At 34.3% G+C, this 18,098-nt stretch overlaps 1 protein-coding gene across 1 annotated transcript in view; it reads right to left on the reverse strand.

Annotated features, from left to right (window-relative positions):
- Window positions 1-18,098, reverse strand: part of LOC134727779 (uncharacterized) — a 437,528-nt gene that overhangs the window by 409,472 nt on the left and 9,958 nt on the right. Inside the window, exons 3-5 of the mRNA XM_063592166.1 lie at window positions 17,305-17,720; window positions 16,250-16,415; window positions 6,633-6,742 (exon numbers count right to left, since the gene is read on the reverse strand). Coding sequence (XP_063448236.1) covers window positions 6,633-6,742; window positions 16,250-16,415; window positions 17,305-17,720 — 692 coding nt within the window. The remainder of the gene's footprint in view (window positions 1-6,632; window positions 6,743-16,249; window positions 16,416-17,304; window positions 17,721-18,098) is intronic.

An 18,098-nucleotide genomic window follows, 5' to 3' on the forward strand; every position in this document is an offset into this window, starting at 1 on the left:
CCGCTAACATGTTTAACCCCGCCACACTATGTATGTATGTGCCTGTCCGTAGTCCATGTAGACAGGAGTCCGTTATTCAGTGGTTGTCGGTTGTTTATGTGTTACATATTTGTATTTCGTTCATTTAAAATAAAATACGGCTCTTTGTTTTCCCGTTTGAATTGTTTTACATTGTCATTGCGGGGCCTTTTATAGCTGACTATGCGGCATGGGCCTTACTCATTGTTGAAGTCCGTACGATGACCTATAATTGTTAATGTCTGTGTTAATTTGGTCTCTTGTGGAGAGTTAATTGTCTCATTTGCAATCATATCACATCTTCTGCGGGACCCCCAATTACGGCTTCAGTTGTTCTCGACAATTGTCGATATTGGGGCTTTATACTTTAAATGGAATTATTTATGCAGTCTTTGTAAGTACCAAACAAATAGTTTTCACAAGAATAACATGACAGATACGTAACTGTCAAATAAGCATCATTCAAAGAAGAAAAAAAACTTGATAGAGACTTTAAATATTAGGAACGATTTAAAAGATATTGTGTCACGATCTTTACTCCCGATTCGGCGCTTACAATACAGTAACTTAGTGTCGTTCAAATGTTTTCCGCAATATTTACAAAAATCTACCGCAGATTGTAGTATTTCGTTCCCGCGAAAAAAAATAATGTCTACTTGAAAAAGCCACCGGCTGCGTCCTAATGTCCCTTTCACGAAGTTTCGAAGAATAATTTCGAATAAAAATTTCATATTCTTGTTGGAAACTAATGTCGGTTTAGTAACATTCAAAAACAATTTCGTGACTAATACTGAACCGATGATATAAAAGAGGGACGAAATATACCAAAGGGACAGTCAAACTCGTAAATCTAAAACAAACTGACAACTCCATGGCTAAAAATGAAAAAGACAAACAGAAAAACAATAGTACACATGACACAACATAGAAAACTAAATAATAAACAACACGAACCCCACCAAAAACTAGGGGTGATCTCAGGTGCTCCGGAAGGGTAACCAGATCCTGCTCGACATGCGGCACCCGTCATGTTGCTTGTGTGAATACAAATCCGGTAAATAGTCTAATTCGGTAGGTCAAATTCATAAAAGGGAAGGGGATTGTGGTTACGACGTAAGGAACATATCCGATATAATTTGTGTAAGGGTAATTCCATAACGGCCAACCAAATTCCAAGGGATATTCCATAACGGTCAATATAAAGTGATAATACATGAAATATCCGGCAAACTTTCTACTCCGTCTGATGTCAGCGAATTTGTCTTAAAGTTCTCTAAAGTAACTCATGTTACCCGGTTTAGTGTATTTTCTGACAAGTGTAAGTTTTTTCTTAGTTTTTACAGTAATATATTCGTATCGTTTCAAAGAAACATTGGGAGCATCATACGAAACATTCTTCGTCCGTAAATTTTAAAGAAGACTCTTTAGTGCTATAAGATAGAAACGCAAAAAAAAATGCTCGTACAATTACGCACCCAAGTTTTACTCGTTTAAACTTGCAAGTGCTGCACTTAATTTAAAATTTGCGAGTAAAAATAAAACATCCAATCTGTTCCGGGTTCAGGGCAACACTTATCAATATCATAGAATGATAAAAATAATCAGAAAAATCAGTAACATATAGATAAATCAAATCGTAGTTAAAAAGGTATCTCTCTTTATATGTAGAACAATATATGCATCGACAATCGACTAAGTTGTGCGCTTGTTTTGTGTGTTTTTATTGCACTACGTTTTTTGTTGCTTTGGCTATTCAAAACGACGTCAGGTTGCCGCGGTAAGAAATTTAATGCGTGCGACATCTAGTCACCAATTTTCAAACATTGTTTTCTCGGAAAGTACGAACATGACGAATGCAATGGAGATAAATATAGATATTTTGAAAATATAAGAAAAATAACATGTCTATATAAGACTTTGATTGGCGACTATAAAGTGCAAAACTAATCATCGTTTTCGTTTATTTCGACTGGACGCAACATTTTGGTCAAACATAAACGCGTGACATTTTATTCACCAAATTAAAAAATGTAGGACCTTTTTTGTTTTTGTGTTTGATCGATTTTGCCTTTGAAATTTATTAATTACAAAAAAATAGCATTAAACTAGCTATACCATTTTCTCACCTGATGACATCATTTATCCGTATTTTTTAACTGTTTTCGTTAAAGTAGTTTCGAAAATGGAGATGGGACACTATGAAACTTTGCAGATTTGCATAGCGTAACAGAATAAGACGCCATTAGCCGTAAAAAACATATATCATAGTGGGTTGTCATTTCATGGTAATTCGCGGCAACAAACAAAAAAATAAAAATCAGTGAAAAAAGTTGAAAAGAAGGCTTATTCTTCAGTTTTCGTCATTAAATATTACCCGGGACAGCCCATTAGTTTCCAAAATCCAGAATCAAATGATTCAAAATCAAAAGAAACAACATGAAGAAATGCGTTTTATCATGTTTTAATGGACATAATTGAAAAAAGGACATTTATATCCAGCACAATGATATCTTTGTTTTACTTAAAATACGTTTTTTCTGCACCTGCAGCGCATTTTTATTCACAAAACATACAAAAACGTAAACGGTACGAACATCGCGCGTAACGTCGTACGATTTGTTTGCTTAAAATGTTCCTGTACAATGTTTTCAAAAATGCATTAAATGTATTTTATGACTTTTCTCAATTTAGGTACACCTCCAGAGAGACAAATCTCGAGAATCGTGTCTAGATATTTGTAAATATTTGTATTTTCAACAAGTAAAGTGAACAAAATATAAAAAGAATGGATGTATAACGCACACTCTTTAAGAAGAACAAAAAACTAAATATTTATAAACCATTTTCATATCAATCAATATATAAAAATACTAAATCTACAACCCAATGCTCACATATTACCTTCAGTTCACTTACAGCATCCAATGGATATTAGCTTGAAACAGAATACAGCAAAGTAGTTCAGAGCTTTTTCGAAAGCTAAAACGTGCAATTTTCTTTATTTTCAAAGTGTATATCACTGATGCGTTTTGTTTTAATCTGTGTCAAAAAGGCGTTTACCATAACGTAATAGGTGTTTGCACATGACGTAATTGGTGTTTGGACATACATGTAACGTAATAGGTGTTTGCACCTAACGTAATAGATGTTTGGACATAATGTAATAGGCATTTGCACATAGCGTAATCGGTGTTTGCACATAATGTAAGCGGTATTTGCACATAACGTTATAGGTGCTTGCACATAAGAAAACGATGTTTGCACATAAGGTAAACGAGGTTTGCCCAAAACGAATTAGTTGTTTGCACATAATGTAAAAGGCATTTGCACATGACGTAATGAATGCTCACAGAGAGTATCAACTGTACGGCAAAACGCATATGAATTATACAATGATGTATTATGTTTTTCACTGGATATACATATGTATAAACCTAACATAACGCCAAAAGACTATAATATCATGAGATTTACATAGAACAAAGGTGAATCAAAACAAAACGTCTAGAACATTTGACATAACAAAAACATTTGAGACAGGACGCAATTATTAACTGACTTACGTAAAAGATGAATAGACACCACATAGATAAAATATGAGAGAATGTAAAGGTGGTTGATCATAAAGTTCCGAAGTATTCACAGAATATATAGTAGTTACAGCATAATGTAATGCATATTTTACACAACAAAGTTTAGCAATGACATATCATACAATTGTTTGACCAAACGAATTACTAATATGACATAACACAGAGATGCCGTGTCAGGATATAAAGGCATCTGCACATAACATAAAGAAGAAATGACAGTACGTAAATGCAAAGCGACAAAACACATTAAATATTTACACTATAAGACAGTTCCGGCGTTCTTTAGATAGATGCATAACCTTTTAACTTTGAATTAATTGTATAAAGTCTGCTGACTCGTATGAATAATAGAACAAGCTAACAATAAATGTAGCACAATAGTTTTTATGGACTATTTCTTGTCAAAAAAAGCATATCTTCCAAAATGTTAAAATTATTTGTATGTTGACGACCAGGCATCTTGACAATGTCAGATTAAAAAAAAAGAACATATGCTTGAATCAAATTTTTTTTTGTACAATTTATCAGTTATCACTATATATACAATATATTTGAATCTATATAGGAGCACCTAGATAACCCCCATTTTTGGTGGGGTTCGTGTTACTTAGTCTTTAGTTTTCTATGATGTGTCTTTCTGTTCTATTATATGTCTGTCTATCTTTTAAATTTTTGCCATCGCGTTGTCAGTTTATATTCTATCTATGAGTTTGACTCTCCCTCTGGCTTCTTTTGTTCCTCTTTTTTAGCATGTTTTTATAAAAAAAAATGTTTAAGCCTTGATAAATAGTTGTCCTTAATACCTCGGTCACAACTTACCGGATAGCTCGAACGGACGCCTAACTGATAACTATTTTTCAATCTGTTCATATCCGTTAGGCGTCCATTATTATCCGTTAGACGTCCGTCCATATCCGTTGCATGTCCGTTAAGCGTACGTTTTATCTGTCGACGTTCATTCTGTCCGGTTGAAAATTTTGAGCATGTTCAAAACTTTGAACGCACGTCCAACGGATAAAATATCCGTTGAACGTCCGTTAGGCGTCCCTTTTAAACGGTACTCGTCCGTTTCGTTTCCGTTTTGTATCCGTTACGTGTCCGTTATATTTCCGTTAGAGGTCTGGAAGATAAATTCACCAACGGACTTCTACCGGACGTTTAACGGATAAAACGGATGTTGAACGGAAGAGAAATGGATTTCTACCGGACGTATAACGGATAAAACAGATGATGAACTGATCTGAAACGGATAAAAGCCAATTAAAAACTTCTCGTCAGAAATACCAATTATTGCTTTTGATTATTTTTGATTTTTCCGTATATCTTGTTCATGGGTTTTATCCGGTATGCTTCCGTAAGGTGTCCACTTTATGCGGGACTCGTCTATAGATGTACGTACGACATCCGTTCTGTCCGGTACGTGTCCGTTTCTCGTACGTTGCATATCCGTTGTGTGTCCGTTATGCATCCGTTACACGTCCGTTTTATTCGGTCAGTACTTCAACGGACTCTCAACGAATAACAAATTTGTCAATGGACAACTTTTATTTTCATCCGTTAGGCATCCATTCGTGCTATCCGGTAAACTGTGACCGAGGCTTTCGATAATTATTCCACACATCCGTAGTTTTATATTGATATTAGGTTTCATAGCTAAATAAGATTTTGGTTAAAAAACTACAGAAACTTAAATAGTTGACAAACTTATTACGGTTATAATGTATTACGCCAGACGCGCATTTCGTCTACGTAAGACACAACAGTGACGCTCATATCGAAAAAGTTAAAAAGCCAAACAAGCACAAAGTTGAAAAGCAAAATTCCTAAAAAAAGTTGTGCCAAATATGGATAAGGATTTTGTAAATATAGTAAAAAAGTAAAATGTTTCAAGTAAAAATACTAAAAATTGCTAAGAACTAAACCAAATGTTTTCTACATACAACCTATTGCATAGCTGTTTATTGTCATACATAAACAGATGAGGAAAGACTAAGCATATAAAAAATACTGAACTCCATGGTGAATTCAATTTAAAGCTTCGTGTAAACATCATTGAAATAAATATTAAGAGTTAACTGACGACAATTTTGACATTTTTGTAGATTTCATTCTCCTGACATTTTTCTTTTTAAGATATAACTGAATATTTCAACTATGATGGTTTATTTGTAAATCTTCTATTGCTGATTATGTATGCTTTTAACATTCTATGTTTCTGTTATTATTCAACAATAACAGGCAAACATGAAAATGTTTGGAAAGTACAATAACTTCACGAGAAAGTCGATCAACGACTTTAGTCGAACAGACATATTATTAATCCTGTCTTGTTGATCTCTTTTTTTATTCAAAATGTATATCTATCTATTAAGATAACAAGATAATAAGCAAAATAAGGCAAAACAATGGCACAAATCGTCACAATAAGATTTCAATCTCAATCCAGTTAACTTATTTAAAGAAATTGTCTTCTAATCATTTTCACAATTTATATTTACAAATCTATAACAACTATTGTGAAATAAGAGGTATTTTCATTAAAAAAGGTAAATTCTTTATTTTAGGGCAGTGTCAACAAACATTGGGTAGAATATGTTTGCCCTTTCAGAATTACTCTTTCCTTTATGTTTTCAAGATAATAGCCAAACATTGTATTTTACCGCTTTGGTCTTTTTTAGTCATGTCGGCAGGGTCATAGTAAAGTTGGTTTCCAGTTGGAACAGTAATTTTTGATGGTAATATATTTGTAAAAGTTTATTGACTCCAATGGAAGACAACGCCAAACGACAAAGTGCAGAGTAAAGCTTTCTTTGTCCGTGAGGTCAGGTGTGGTAAAAAAAGGGAAAGTAAATAAAAACAAAAAAAATCAAATGTTATCAACCAGTGTTGTTTAAGTCTGAAAAAATAAACAGTTAAATTTTTTTTTACGTTGATTGTTTATATGTAGACATTTCATAGTTTCACTCAAAAAGATCCAATGGTAAAACAAATCTAAAATACATTTACTAAATTCTTACTTACGTTGATCTCCGCAGAAGTATTATCTGATTCGTTTGCTATATGTTTTACACTTTTAACTAAAACATGTAGTAGTTGGCAAATCTCGTTTGTATCATTCAAAGAACTTGTACCTGAAAGGTTAAAGCGTAGCAGTTTATACAAACATTAAATTTCTTGACCACAGACATATTTATAATGTACCAAACATGTTCTTCCACAAGTAAATGAGTTCAACTTTTGAAATCCAACCACTGCCTTTGGTCCTTCTATCAGATTTATCATTGTCATTCACCAAATGTTTACCTCAAACATCAACAATTATTTTCATACTCAGAGCTTGTTTATATTTGTTCTCGAATTAAATACGGTTATTGGGGAACCGAAGGTCCTATCAATCCATAACATGCCGTTCTATTATATCACATGGTGACCAGTTTAATTATCCCTTGCTATAACAGTTTAACATGGTTTAACATCAACATAACTTATTCCTCCAAAATTACTAAAGCGGATGCAAATGCGTATAGGTAATATGATCGTGCTTTGTTAGTATGCTACTGTTTAATTTGCCAGAATTGTTCAAAGAATGCCAACTTAATTTTTGTGTGTAATAAATCATATCAATCTTTTTTATCTGTGTTTTTGATATAATGGCTGGCAAGTTAAAATCCCTATTGATATTTTACTAGTCAGTGCTTCTGTTTTGCTTGAGGGATAGCAGAAGTATTTCTAAAATAGTTATATATTTTCCATTGTTAATAAAATATATATATAATTAAGAATAAAATGGTGAATATGTCAAAGAAACAACAACTCGACCATAGAATAGACAACAGCGAAATGTCACCAATAGGTCTTCAATGCAGCGTGAAATTCCCCACCCGGAGGTTTCATTCAGCTGGCCCCTAAACATATAGTGGAGGATATTAGCAAGCAAAATCGAGGGAATTGTGCAAATGATGATACAAGCATGAACTTTGGTATAAAGGTTGACCAAATGATACTAAAAAAAAATCCACTGCTGGCCATACAAAATTTTTATTTTTTCAAGATGGCCACGGCCTTTTTCAAAATGGCTGTAGTTTAAATTTCGAATATACCCATTTTTCTGGAAAACTGTCTTTCTTTGTCATTCTTTTGGTAAAAAAAAACAATGAGGTTCGGTGTTTTCCTTTCTTACATGAGAGATATATTATATAAATGAATATTTGACTTGTTTGGGGTTTGCGCATGCTAAAAAAATAGTTACAAAATGCAAAAACATTTACTCTTTCGTTTATGTATTTGTCTATAGAAGCTAATGATATTTTTGCCACGTATAATAATGATTGTTATTTACTATTACGTCGTCAGATCTCACTTATTCCCTATTGTGACTGGTTTTGCTGAATATAAAATCGCATTGCTATAAGACGTGGCACGGTATTAGTTATCCCATATTCATGAATTTGGTTTCAATGTTTTATTTGTAATATTGATCGGATATTATCAACTATTTTACCGTTTTTAGTTGTAACTATTTTATTTTCTGTTCTATTATAAAAGTATTGTAACTTAAATTGTTATTAAATGCATCGGATATCATTATTACGAACCTAATCTTGACCTTTATTCTTTTTCTTGGAAATTATTAAAAATTACCTGTGAATTCACTGTTGTGCGTCGATGTAGTCGGATAAATCCCTCGACCTGTTATCATTTGAGTGAAATTTAGAAAAGGTTTTAATATCTATTTTATATGCCATTATTGTTGATATTATTAATGCTAAAAGTTATTTAAAAAGGTTTTATTTTCACAATCATTATGGCGAAAAGAATTCGTCTGTCATCAGTTAAAACAGGCAGTTGGGAAACTGACTGGACAAAGTGTTGTTTATGTCAAGAAGACACAGTTGAAACATTAAAATTAACTGCCGATGGGTATAAACTGTTGGCTATCAACATTCCTAAGTTTCACGAAATGAATAGCTTACCTATACCAATAGACGTGAGAAGGTTTAACAATGGTTCTGGTATTGAAAACACTATAACAACAAATGAGGCAAAATACCATCCAAGTTGTCGAATAAAATTTACCAATACCAAATTGAAACGTGTCGAACACCGATACGAGTCGGCAAAATCAATCAAAGGTGAACTTTGTTGTTCTCCAAAGTTCATTCGCCGCGGCCAATTGATCATTTAGATACAAAATTAAAACAAGATATTGTTAAGTGTTTTTTGTGTGACAAAGAGGCTCCCCCAAAGTCACTCAGGGAAGCAATAACAATGAAGCTGAATGATAGATTGAAAAGTTTTGCTGAAACTCTCAAAGACAAGCAGTTATTGGCCAAACTAAGTACTGGGGATGTCATAGCCCAAGACTTGAAATACCACCCCGCTTGTCTTGCAGCTCTAAATAAGAAAGAAAGAGCCGTGAAGAAAAGGACAGAGGAACAGGCACAGATTGATACCGATGTGGGAAAAGAAGCAGGAGATGTAGCCTTGGCTGAATTGGTTAATTACGTATTTGAAACTCAAAGAAATAGTGATGGGGCCAATGCATTCAGACTGGCAGACCTTTCAAATATGTATGAAAAAAGAGTTCAGCAATTAAATGAGGGTACAATTCCAATACACAGGACACGACTGAAAGAAATGCTTCTTGCAAAAATACCAGATCTTCAAGCATATACGAAGGGCAGGGAGGTGTTATTGGTTTTTGAAAAAAGATATTGGTCCGGCAATAGCAATAGCATGTAATTACGACGACACCATACATGTTGAGAAAACTGCAGAAATTATTAGGGCACAAATTGAGGAACATAAAACAAAATTTTCTGGTTCATTTTCTGCCGAAGATACCCAATCAAGCGTTCCAACATCACTGCTAGAACTAGTGTGCATGATTGAACATGGCCCTGATATTCAATCTCAATTCGAGAACAGTGTATGCAAGTCTGATCTAGCAATTGCTCAGTTGCATATGTAAAATTATCATGCAAAAAACACCAAAAATATCAGAATAACAACGGGATGCAGTAGATCGCGAACCTCCTTTTTGTATCTATATTGGACTTTTAATTTTTGCAAGGACTAGGAAGCGTCACTTGATCGATATTTTATTTCAATATGGTTTATGTATTTCATATCACAGGGTATTAGAAATATCAACACAATTGGGAGATGCTGTAGTTGAACGATTTTTGTCCTTTGGTTTAGTATGTCCTCCTGTTTTGAAAAAGGGCTTTTCACTATAGCTGCTGTTGACAATATTGATCACAACCCTAGTTCAACAACTGCAAAAACGTCTTTTCATGGGACAGGAATTTCTATTTTTCAGCACCCGTCAGATGACATGAGTGGGATTGAACGTGGAGACTTAATACTTGGGAATAGATCAAATTCAAGACAAGTATCTTCACTTCCAGATACATACGCAAATGTTAGACCTGTCTACTTAAAGACTAAACTTAAACCTCCAAATAGCCCCGATACCATACTCAAGTTAACAGATCATGATTATCTTAAACAAAGCCTCCAGTGTGAATTTGAATGGCTAAACGAGGTTCATCTAACAGATGAGGATTTGGGTTTCGAACACATATCTTGGTCGTCATATCATTCCGCCAAAAAACGAGGCCCTTCTGTACAAGTTAGTTTAACCTCTTTGATGCCACGGTTTGAAGAACAAGCCCATTCAGTTGCAATGATAAAGCATTCGATAGATAAAGTGAAGGAAGTGGTTGCCTTTCTAAATCCAGGACAAACACCAATTATAACTGTAGATCAACCACGTTTTGTTTTGGCAAAGCAAATTCAGTGGGAATGGCCAAATTTGTATGGAGAAAATAAGTTTGTCGTCATGTTTGGTGGATTGCATATTGAAATGGCTTGTTTTAAAATTCTTGGTGACAATTTTCGTGATAGCAGATGGACTAGTGCCCTCACAGAAGCCGATATTACAACATCTGGAACGGCAGATTCCTTCCTTCTATGTTCAAATGTACCCAGGACTAGACACGCACAGCAAATAACTGCCTGTGTTTTGTTTGAATTGCTAATGTCGGCTTATGTAAGGATAAACGCAGATAATATAGATGATGACTCTGTGACGTTTGATAACTTGATGGATTGGTGCACAGAAAGAGAGTCAACTAGACCCCAGTTTGATTTCTGGCGTTCCATTATGAATTTAGAACTTCCTGTGTTATCTGTACATGTAGTACAATCATTTCTTGAGTCAGATTTTTTACTTTACAAACAGTCCTTATCAATCATGATACCGTATTTTTTTGGACTAGATCGTGTAAATTATGCTCGATGGTTACCGATCCATCTCTGCGATATGGCTTCCCTTCATGAACATCACCCACAGGTGGCAATGAAATTTGCCAATGGTAATTTCACGGTTCGTAAGACCAACAAGTTGTTTTCTAATATCGCAATTGATCATGCACATGAACAGAACAATACAATTGTGAAGGGAGATGGTGGTGCCATAGGTTTAACTGAGGATCCCTCAGCATTGAAGCGATGGATGGTAGTTGGACCAGAAGTCAGTAGATTGGTAGAAGAATTTGAAATATCCAGTGGTTTGAGTCATACAACAACAGACGAACGGCATCATGAAGACTCTGTTAAGACCCAAAGGGATTTCTTCGAAAGAGTTCAACGGCTTTCTTAAGTGATGACTGAGTTTATTAATCCTTTTTTAGGGGAGTCATCAGATTTATACAAAATTGACTCTAAGGCAATTGTTGAATCGGAGGCTGGTAATATATGTAGACAGGGAGATATTGGATCGAAACAATACGAAGATCTATTACATATGACCCGATAAAAAAGAACAATTTCCCGTTATTCAGCCGTAAAACGAAACCTGAAACGTCTTCATCAAAAACAAAGCTTAAGAACCTTAAAAGTGATTGTTTTCATTTCGTGTCAAAGTAGACAGTGTGACTTAGAAGATTTCTTTAGTCATGAAAACTAAACTGCTCCACCGTTTTTGTCTCAGGAGGGCACTTTCAACAGTGGAAATAAATCGCAGCTAATGGACGTACTTGAATCCTTCTGCGATTTGGCTTCAACTGATCCACACTCAGACGCATTCATTGTTGATGGGGCAGCAATGGTTAATTCCAGACCACCACGTGGGGCAAACACATTTGATGACTATGCATATGATGTAATACTGCCTTACATAAAATCATGCACAGATGATTATTCAAGAGTAGACATTGTTTTTGACGTTTATTAAAGAATAGTTTGAAGACTGGAACGAGAAGAAAGCGAGGTGCTGGTGCAAGACGAAAAGTTGTAGGTTCAGGTCGAACGCTAAGGGTTTGGAGTAGTTTTCTCCGTGAGGATGACAACAAAACTGAATTGTTCCATTTTCTGGCCGACAGAATCGCTCGTTTAGAGACTGATAGAAAAATTGTTTATGTGACGCAAGGTGAAAATGTTCTTTGTAATAGCAATACAAATATCTCCCAGATATATCCTTGTAACCACGAAGAAGCAGATACGCGACTGTTTGTCCATGTTAAGCATGCTGCTGCAAATGGTTGTAAAAAAGTGATAATAAGTAATACTGACACGGATGAAGTAGTGTTAGGAGTTGCAGCATTTGACAGATTATGTGTTGAAAAATTGTGGATCGGTTTTGGAAGAAGTAAAGACTTTCGATGGCTTCCAGTGCATGAATTATCGAATTCGTTAGGTCCTCGCGTAGCTGCTCTTCCTTTCTTTCATGCATTTAGTGGCACTGTGTCAGCATTTCGTGGGAAAGGGAAGAAATCAGCTTGGCAGACATGGTAAGTATTTCCGGATGTAACAGACGTTTTCACCCGCTTGAGTATGAGACCAAACTCTATTGAAGACACAGACATGGACCTCATAGAGGTATTTGTTTGCATTACGATGACCGATCAACAGCAACATTTGCAGTGAATGAGGTGCGGTTTGAATTGTTTGCGAGGAAGCAGCGGCCTTATGATGCTATTCCGCCTACCAGAGGTGCTCTTCTGGAACACACAAAAAGAGCAGCATTCCAAGGCGGACATGTTTAGGCCCAAATGGACGTATGAATTAAACAGGTACCAAGTCCTGAACACTGGGGTTGGACGACAGAAAACGACATCGACAATTGGAAAACAAAATGGACTTCGTTACCTGCAGTTTCATCGTCGTGTCAGGAAGTTGTGAAATGCGGATGCAAGAAACCCAGCTGTGTTGGGAATTGTAAATGTTACCGTTCTGGCCTTCCTTGTACGGGTTTGTGTACATGCAACTGTGTGTTTGATAACTTTTAGATACACACAATGTTTTTTTAAGCAAACTATGAAAGAAATTGAAAACAATCAGTAACATCCCTTGTGATGTTGCTTGCAAGTATAAAAATTGGCATTTTTGACTTTTTTGCCGGTATTTTAAAATCGGAAGTCACCTTTTGTATCATTTAGTTATTGTCTAGTCGACATTTATGATCTGTTATTTACTTTTTATCAAAACTTACATCAGATTTTATGTATTACACACCTTACAAAGGATAAAGGGAGTATTGTCAATTTGTAATGACGCCATTTTCAAAATGAGAGGTGGCCATCTTGAAAAAATGATTTTTTTTATGGCCAGCAGCGGATTTTTTTTAGTATCATTTAGTCGTCATTTATACCAAATTTCATGCTTGTATCACGATTTGCACAATTATGTCCATAATATCTCCCACTAATATATATATATATATACTAGTTCAGTGATAATGGACTTCATACTAAACTCCAAATTATACACAAGAAACTAAAATTAAAAATAATACAAGACTAACAAAGGCCAGAGGATCCTGACTTGGGCACGTTCAAAATTGCGGCGGTGTTAATCATGTTGATGAATCTCATCCAATGTAGAAAAGTAAACGCATAACAATACGCACATTAAAATTCAGTTCAAGAGAAGTCCAAGTCCGTTGTCATAAGACATACAAAAAGAAAATAAACAAAATTTTACTTGATTGGGCGGAGTTAAAACGGTTGATCATCATTGACCAGGCCATCTACTAGGTGTTTTGGGATAAACTCATCAATAAAGTGTCCAGTTATGGTCATTGTAAATTCGTTTGGTGACACTGATATGTGATTAGAAATCAATGATAATTATAACGGCAATCATCCTTATCACACACATCTTCGATTAGACTGTCCTTATGCAAATTAAAACGTAAGCTCCGCCCGATGAGTTGAAATAACATTGTTAATACTAGCAGTTAACTGAAATGTCAGCTCCAGACCTCAATTTAACTGATTGAAAGATTATGTATTCATCATATAAATAATAGGCACAATTCCTCCCGTTAGGGGTTTATTATCTTACCATCATAACATATATGAGAAGAAAATAACCCGTGTCATGCCAACAACTGGTTTCAGATAAATGGGTTTAATTCTGATGCAAATACCCTATAAGTGAATCAATATTAAAGCAAAAATATGCAATCTTTAATGACCTGACAACAGTATCGTAACTATATCCCTCCTTAATAAGTCTGTTCAAAGGTTTTGTTAGCTTTTGAGGTGAATACTGACATGTTTGTGCTTTGTAAAGAATATTACCATAACAGATTTGATTTGGAATACCTGAACGTAAAAGTAGTATAGATATGTAGGACTCAAATCTATGGCGGGTTCCAAATCTATGGCTAATTCCTAATCTATGGAAAATATGACGTCATACCATCCCAAATCTTAGGCAGATTTTTTACAATCCTAATCTATGGCAAGTTTTGTAGTTTCCTAATCTATGGCGGATTTTTGGTGTTTCCAAATGCATGGCAGATTTTGTGCAAATGTAGAACAATTAGGCAGTACATATACGATCACTAACTTGTCTCAAATAAGTTGACATGTACGACAACGGTAGCATGTCTAAATCATTTGTGAAATAAAAATTCCACAATGGTCAACCAAATCGTGATGTCCAACATAAAAAAAGTGTAAAATTGATATACCAAAATACCGACATTAGGATTAAAATGATCTTTCCTGGAAAAATAAGCATTTCTTGATCTCTGAATTGTGCCAGTTTAATCCATTTATTAAAACAACTAGACAAAAAAAAGTCCATTTACAAACAAGAAAGCAGTTTTTATATAAAACATTAAAACAGTTTGACATTTTTAGCATTATATTTATTTTAGCGTTAATCAATCATTTTAACAGGTGACGATTTGAGTAAGCTTGGTGGTATCCTGTAATTTCATGTTCTCACTTTAAATACTTTACTACCCGTAGACGCTAAAATATTTACTATTACTCCATTCCCAAAATATCCACTACTAAAACAGCTGTGCCTTTCATCATCGCGGGATTCGGAAGTTATACTATTATATAAAATAATTATTATGTGTCCTATAGATAAAAGATTACATCTTTCTTTAAGTTATAGGCAAATTGTTCTAGATGGAAATTTTTAAACACAGGACAACTTATATATGGTGTTATTGTGACGTTATATTTTACTCTTTTTCCCCGGAAATTTACGTAAGTCATAAATCTGCCATAAATTAGGAGAAAACAAAGATATACCATAGATTTGACGTTTGTAACGTCATATTTGCCATAGATTAGGAATCTGCCATAGATTTGGAACCCGCCATAGATTTGAGTCCTACAGATATAGTTAAACAAAATTTACGAATGTCTACATTCAGAATCTTTTAAATTCTCTTTCGGTTTTTAGTGAGGTAGAATTGCCTAATTTAATGTTTTCTGTGTGATGGTTTGTAGACCACGGATTGGTTTTTTTATATTTTGTTTGCCTCTGTTCGTCCATACATGCATGTAAACATCCGTCCGCTAAACGATATTCTGTTTGGTAAAACAACATTTGTTAACATTTTTTTCAAAAGGAAAACAGATTAGATTTCCGTTAGCTATCCAATTAAACGCCAACCGTTCTAAAGCCAGATTTGATGCTTTGTTTTTACAAAATATGTGAGTTGAATCAAATTTATATATTTGTATTGATAAAAATTTACTATGTCACGTGCCAATGTATTTATTGCCAGAATGATTTTGCTAACCAGTAATAGATATTTGAACTCTGTCCAAGATCAGTCTTCCGTCTGTTACAGCTGATTGCATTGAGTGTGTAGGTAAAGGTAATACCTTTGGTTAGCTTGATTGCTAGCTGAACCGTGAAGTCATTATTATGTAAGGTATTGTGCCCTTTTTTTAAGTAGCCTAGTCCTACAGACAAATAGATTGGTTATCTGTCGGACTAGTCTACTCTAAAAGGAGGATAGTTCACAATACCTATAATATGCCTTCACAGATCAGCTATACAGCTATACAACAAGCTACCCAAAAATGTACCTACACACTCAATGCAAACGGCTGTAAATGCGAAGGCAACAAATGCAACGTTAGTGTCTTTAACGTATCCCTTATATAAGTTAACATGTTCTTTTCATCCATTCATTCTAGTCACACCCCTGCTTAAATACAAATTTTCTTTTTAATATTTTGCTTGCAAATACGATAATGGATTTAGAACGATATCTGTGAGTGAAGTGTCAAGTTGTTTTTGTAATATTCCCCCAGAGGAAACTTAGCAGACTCTATTCTTTTCCCATCAAAACCCAATAAGTATTAGTTCCTTACCATTTATTTCCCATTTTTCTAATTCCAGTAATGTTTGACTTTCCTCGTTTGAACTCAGACAGAGGTTCTTCACAATGTCCGTCATCAGCTTGAATGAATCGGAATACTTTACAGCGTCCCATTTAGTGAAATCGCTATGAGCCCATTCATTCCTTACTCCTCGTACCTGATATAAAAAAATCATATTGCATGTATTACTTGTATTAAAAGTCTATAACAATGAAGTTATCTGTAATCTCAATAGCAAAACATTACAGTGACCGGTCACCACATTTATTTATAAACAAATACAAAACGGACTGATCATTGAGAGATTAAAAATTTGACAGCTTTACCAGCTAATAATTATATACATATATTGATATACATTTTATTTCATATCTTATTATGTTATTACTTATTGAATATTTCTCAGTTTTGCAAATGATGATAAATATATGATTAATATTCCAATTCCAAATTATGCATTTAACATGTTTAATCTGATTTGTGTTGTTATTTTGTGTAACCATACGACAATCTTCTAAATTTTTACATTACTCTGTAAAATAAGATTCTCTCCTAATTTATATAAAAACTTTTCAAACTGTGAATCCAATGTATCGTATACATTTCGTTGATCCAATCTAATAAATGAACTGGATGATTAATTATCTTTAAAATAACACATGAATACAACAGAAAAGGAATAAGATTTACAACTACAAACGTTAAGACATTTGTGAAAATCCGATGAGAATAACAAATATAACGTCAAAACTAAAGAAATGAATTTGGAATGGAAAAGTATCATGAAACGTCTTATAGCAATTCTAATTCACACTCAGCAAAACAGTCACAAAAATTAGGAATAACTCACGTTCGGTAATTAAAAGATCAGACGACTTTATGACACCCCACAATCTAACACGTGGTAAAAATAAAGGTACTGTCGACAATTTTTAACAAAAAAGTGACCTAGATTTTTTTGATATTGGTTACACAAATGAATATCATTGCATTTATGAGGGGTTCATATACGGTGAGATATCAGCTTTTATAGATACTATACGTACGTTTTTAGCATATGCAATTACTGCTGTAGGGAACTTGCCAACAATGTTGATGATTAGTCCTAACAGGGCAGATAAGTCACAAGTTTCGTCGAAGTCTGTATAATGTGCCATGTGTATCGGTAGAAATAGCTTGGACAAATCAACAACACTCTTGATTGTGTAGTCGTACTTTGCTTTTTGATAACCATGCGTTGCTTTGTTGTTGTTGATATTTTCGTAATTCAAGAAGATGTACGTTGGTTGGTATCTTGTTGAAAATGTTTGCGTATCAATCTTCTCTTTGAGAGTTAACTCTTCATAAAGTGAAGTTAAAATTGGAACAACATATTTCCTCAGTGCTGGTGATATTACGTTTTGAAGACATAGTCCAACAACTAGGTATCTTTTCTGATTATCATTCAAAACTGCTGGTGTCGCTGAAAAAAGATATAGAATATAATTTTTATCATCAGTCGAATGCAGAAAGCATATCAATTTCGAACTTTGATTAAGTGTAATCATTCATTATGGACCGGCACTAAGCCTTTCCGGACCAATTGTATCAAAATATTTTAATGAACGTGTGGCTGCCGACGATTTCAGAAGATGATCGAATGAGTTTACGGGTCATAACCTTTATCATCTTACTGAATGAATCAATTTGTCCTTACAGTGTTTAATGATATTCAACCTTGTTGAATGTGGAAAGCACTCGACTGGAGTTTCGTTTATCAAAAAGGATAATTTGTTTGATAATCATATGAGAGACAAATTCCTACAGAGTTATTTATAGGGTTTATCCAATCTTGATAGTA

The sequence above is a fragment of the Mytilus trossulus genome, chromosome 8, assembly GCF_036588685.1.
Source record: "Mytilus trossulus isolate FHL-02 chromosome 8, PNRI_Mtr1.1.1.hap1, whole genome shotgun sequence".
Lineage (NCBI taxonomy): Eukaryota > Metazoa > Mollusca > Bivalvia > Mytilida > Mytilidae > Mytilus > Mytilus trossulus.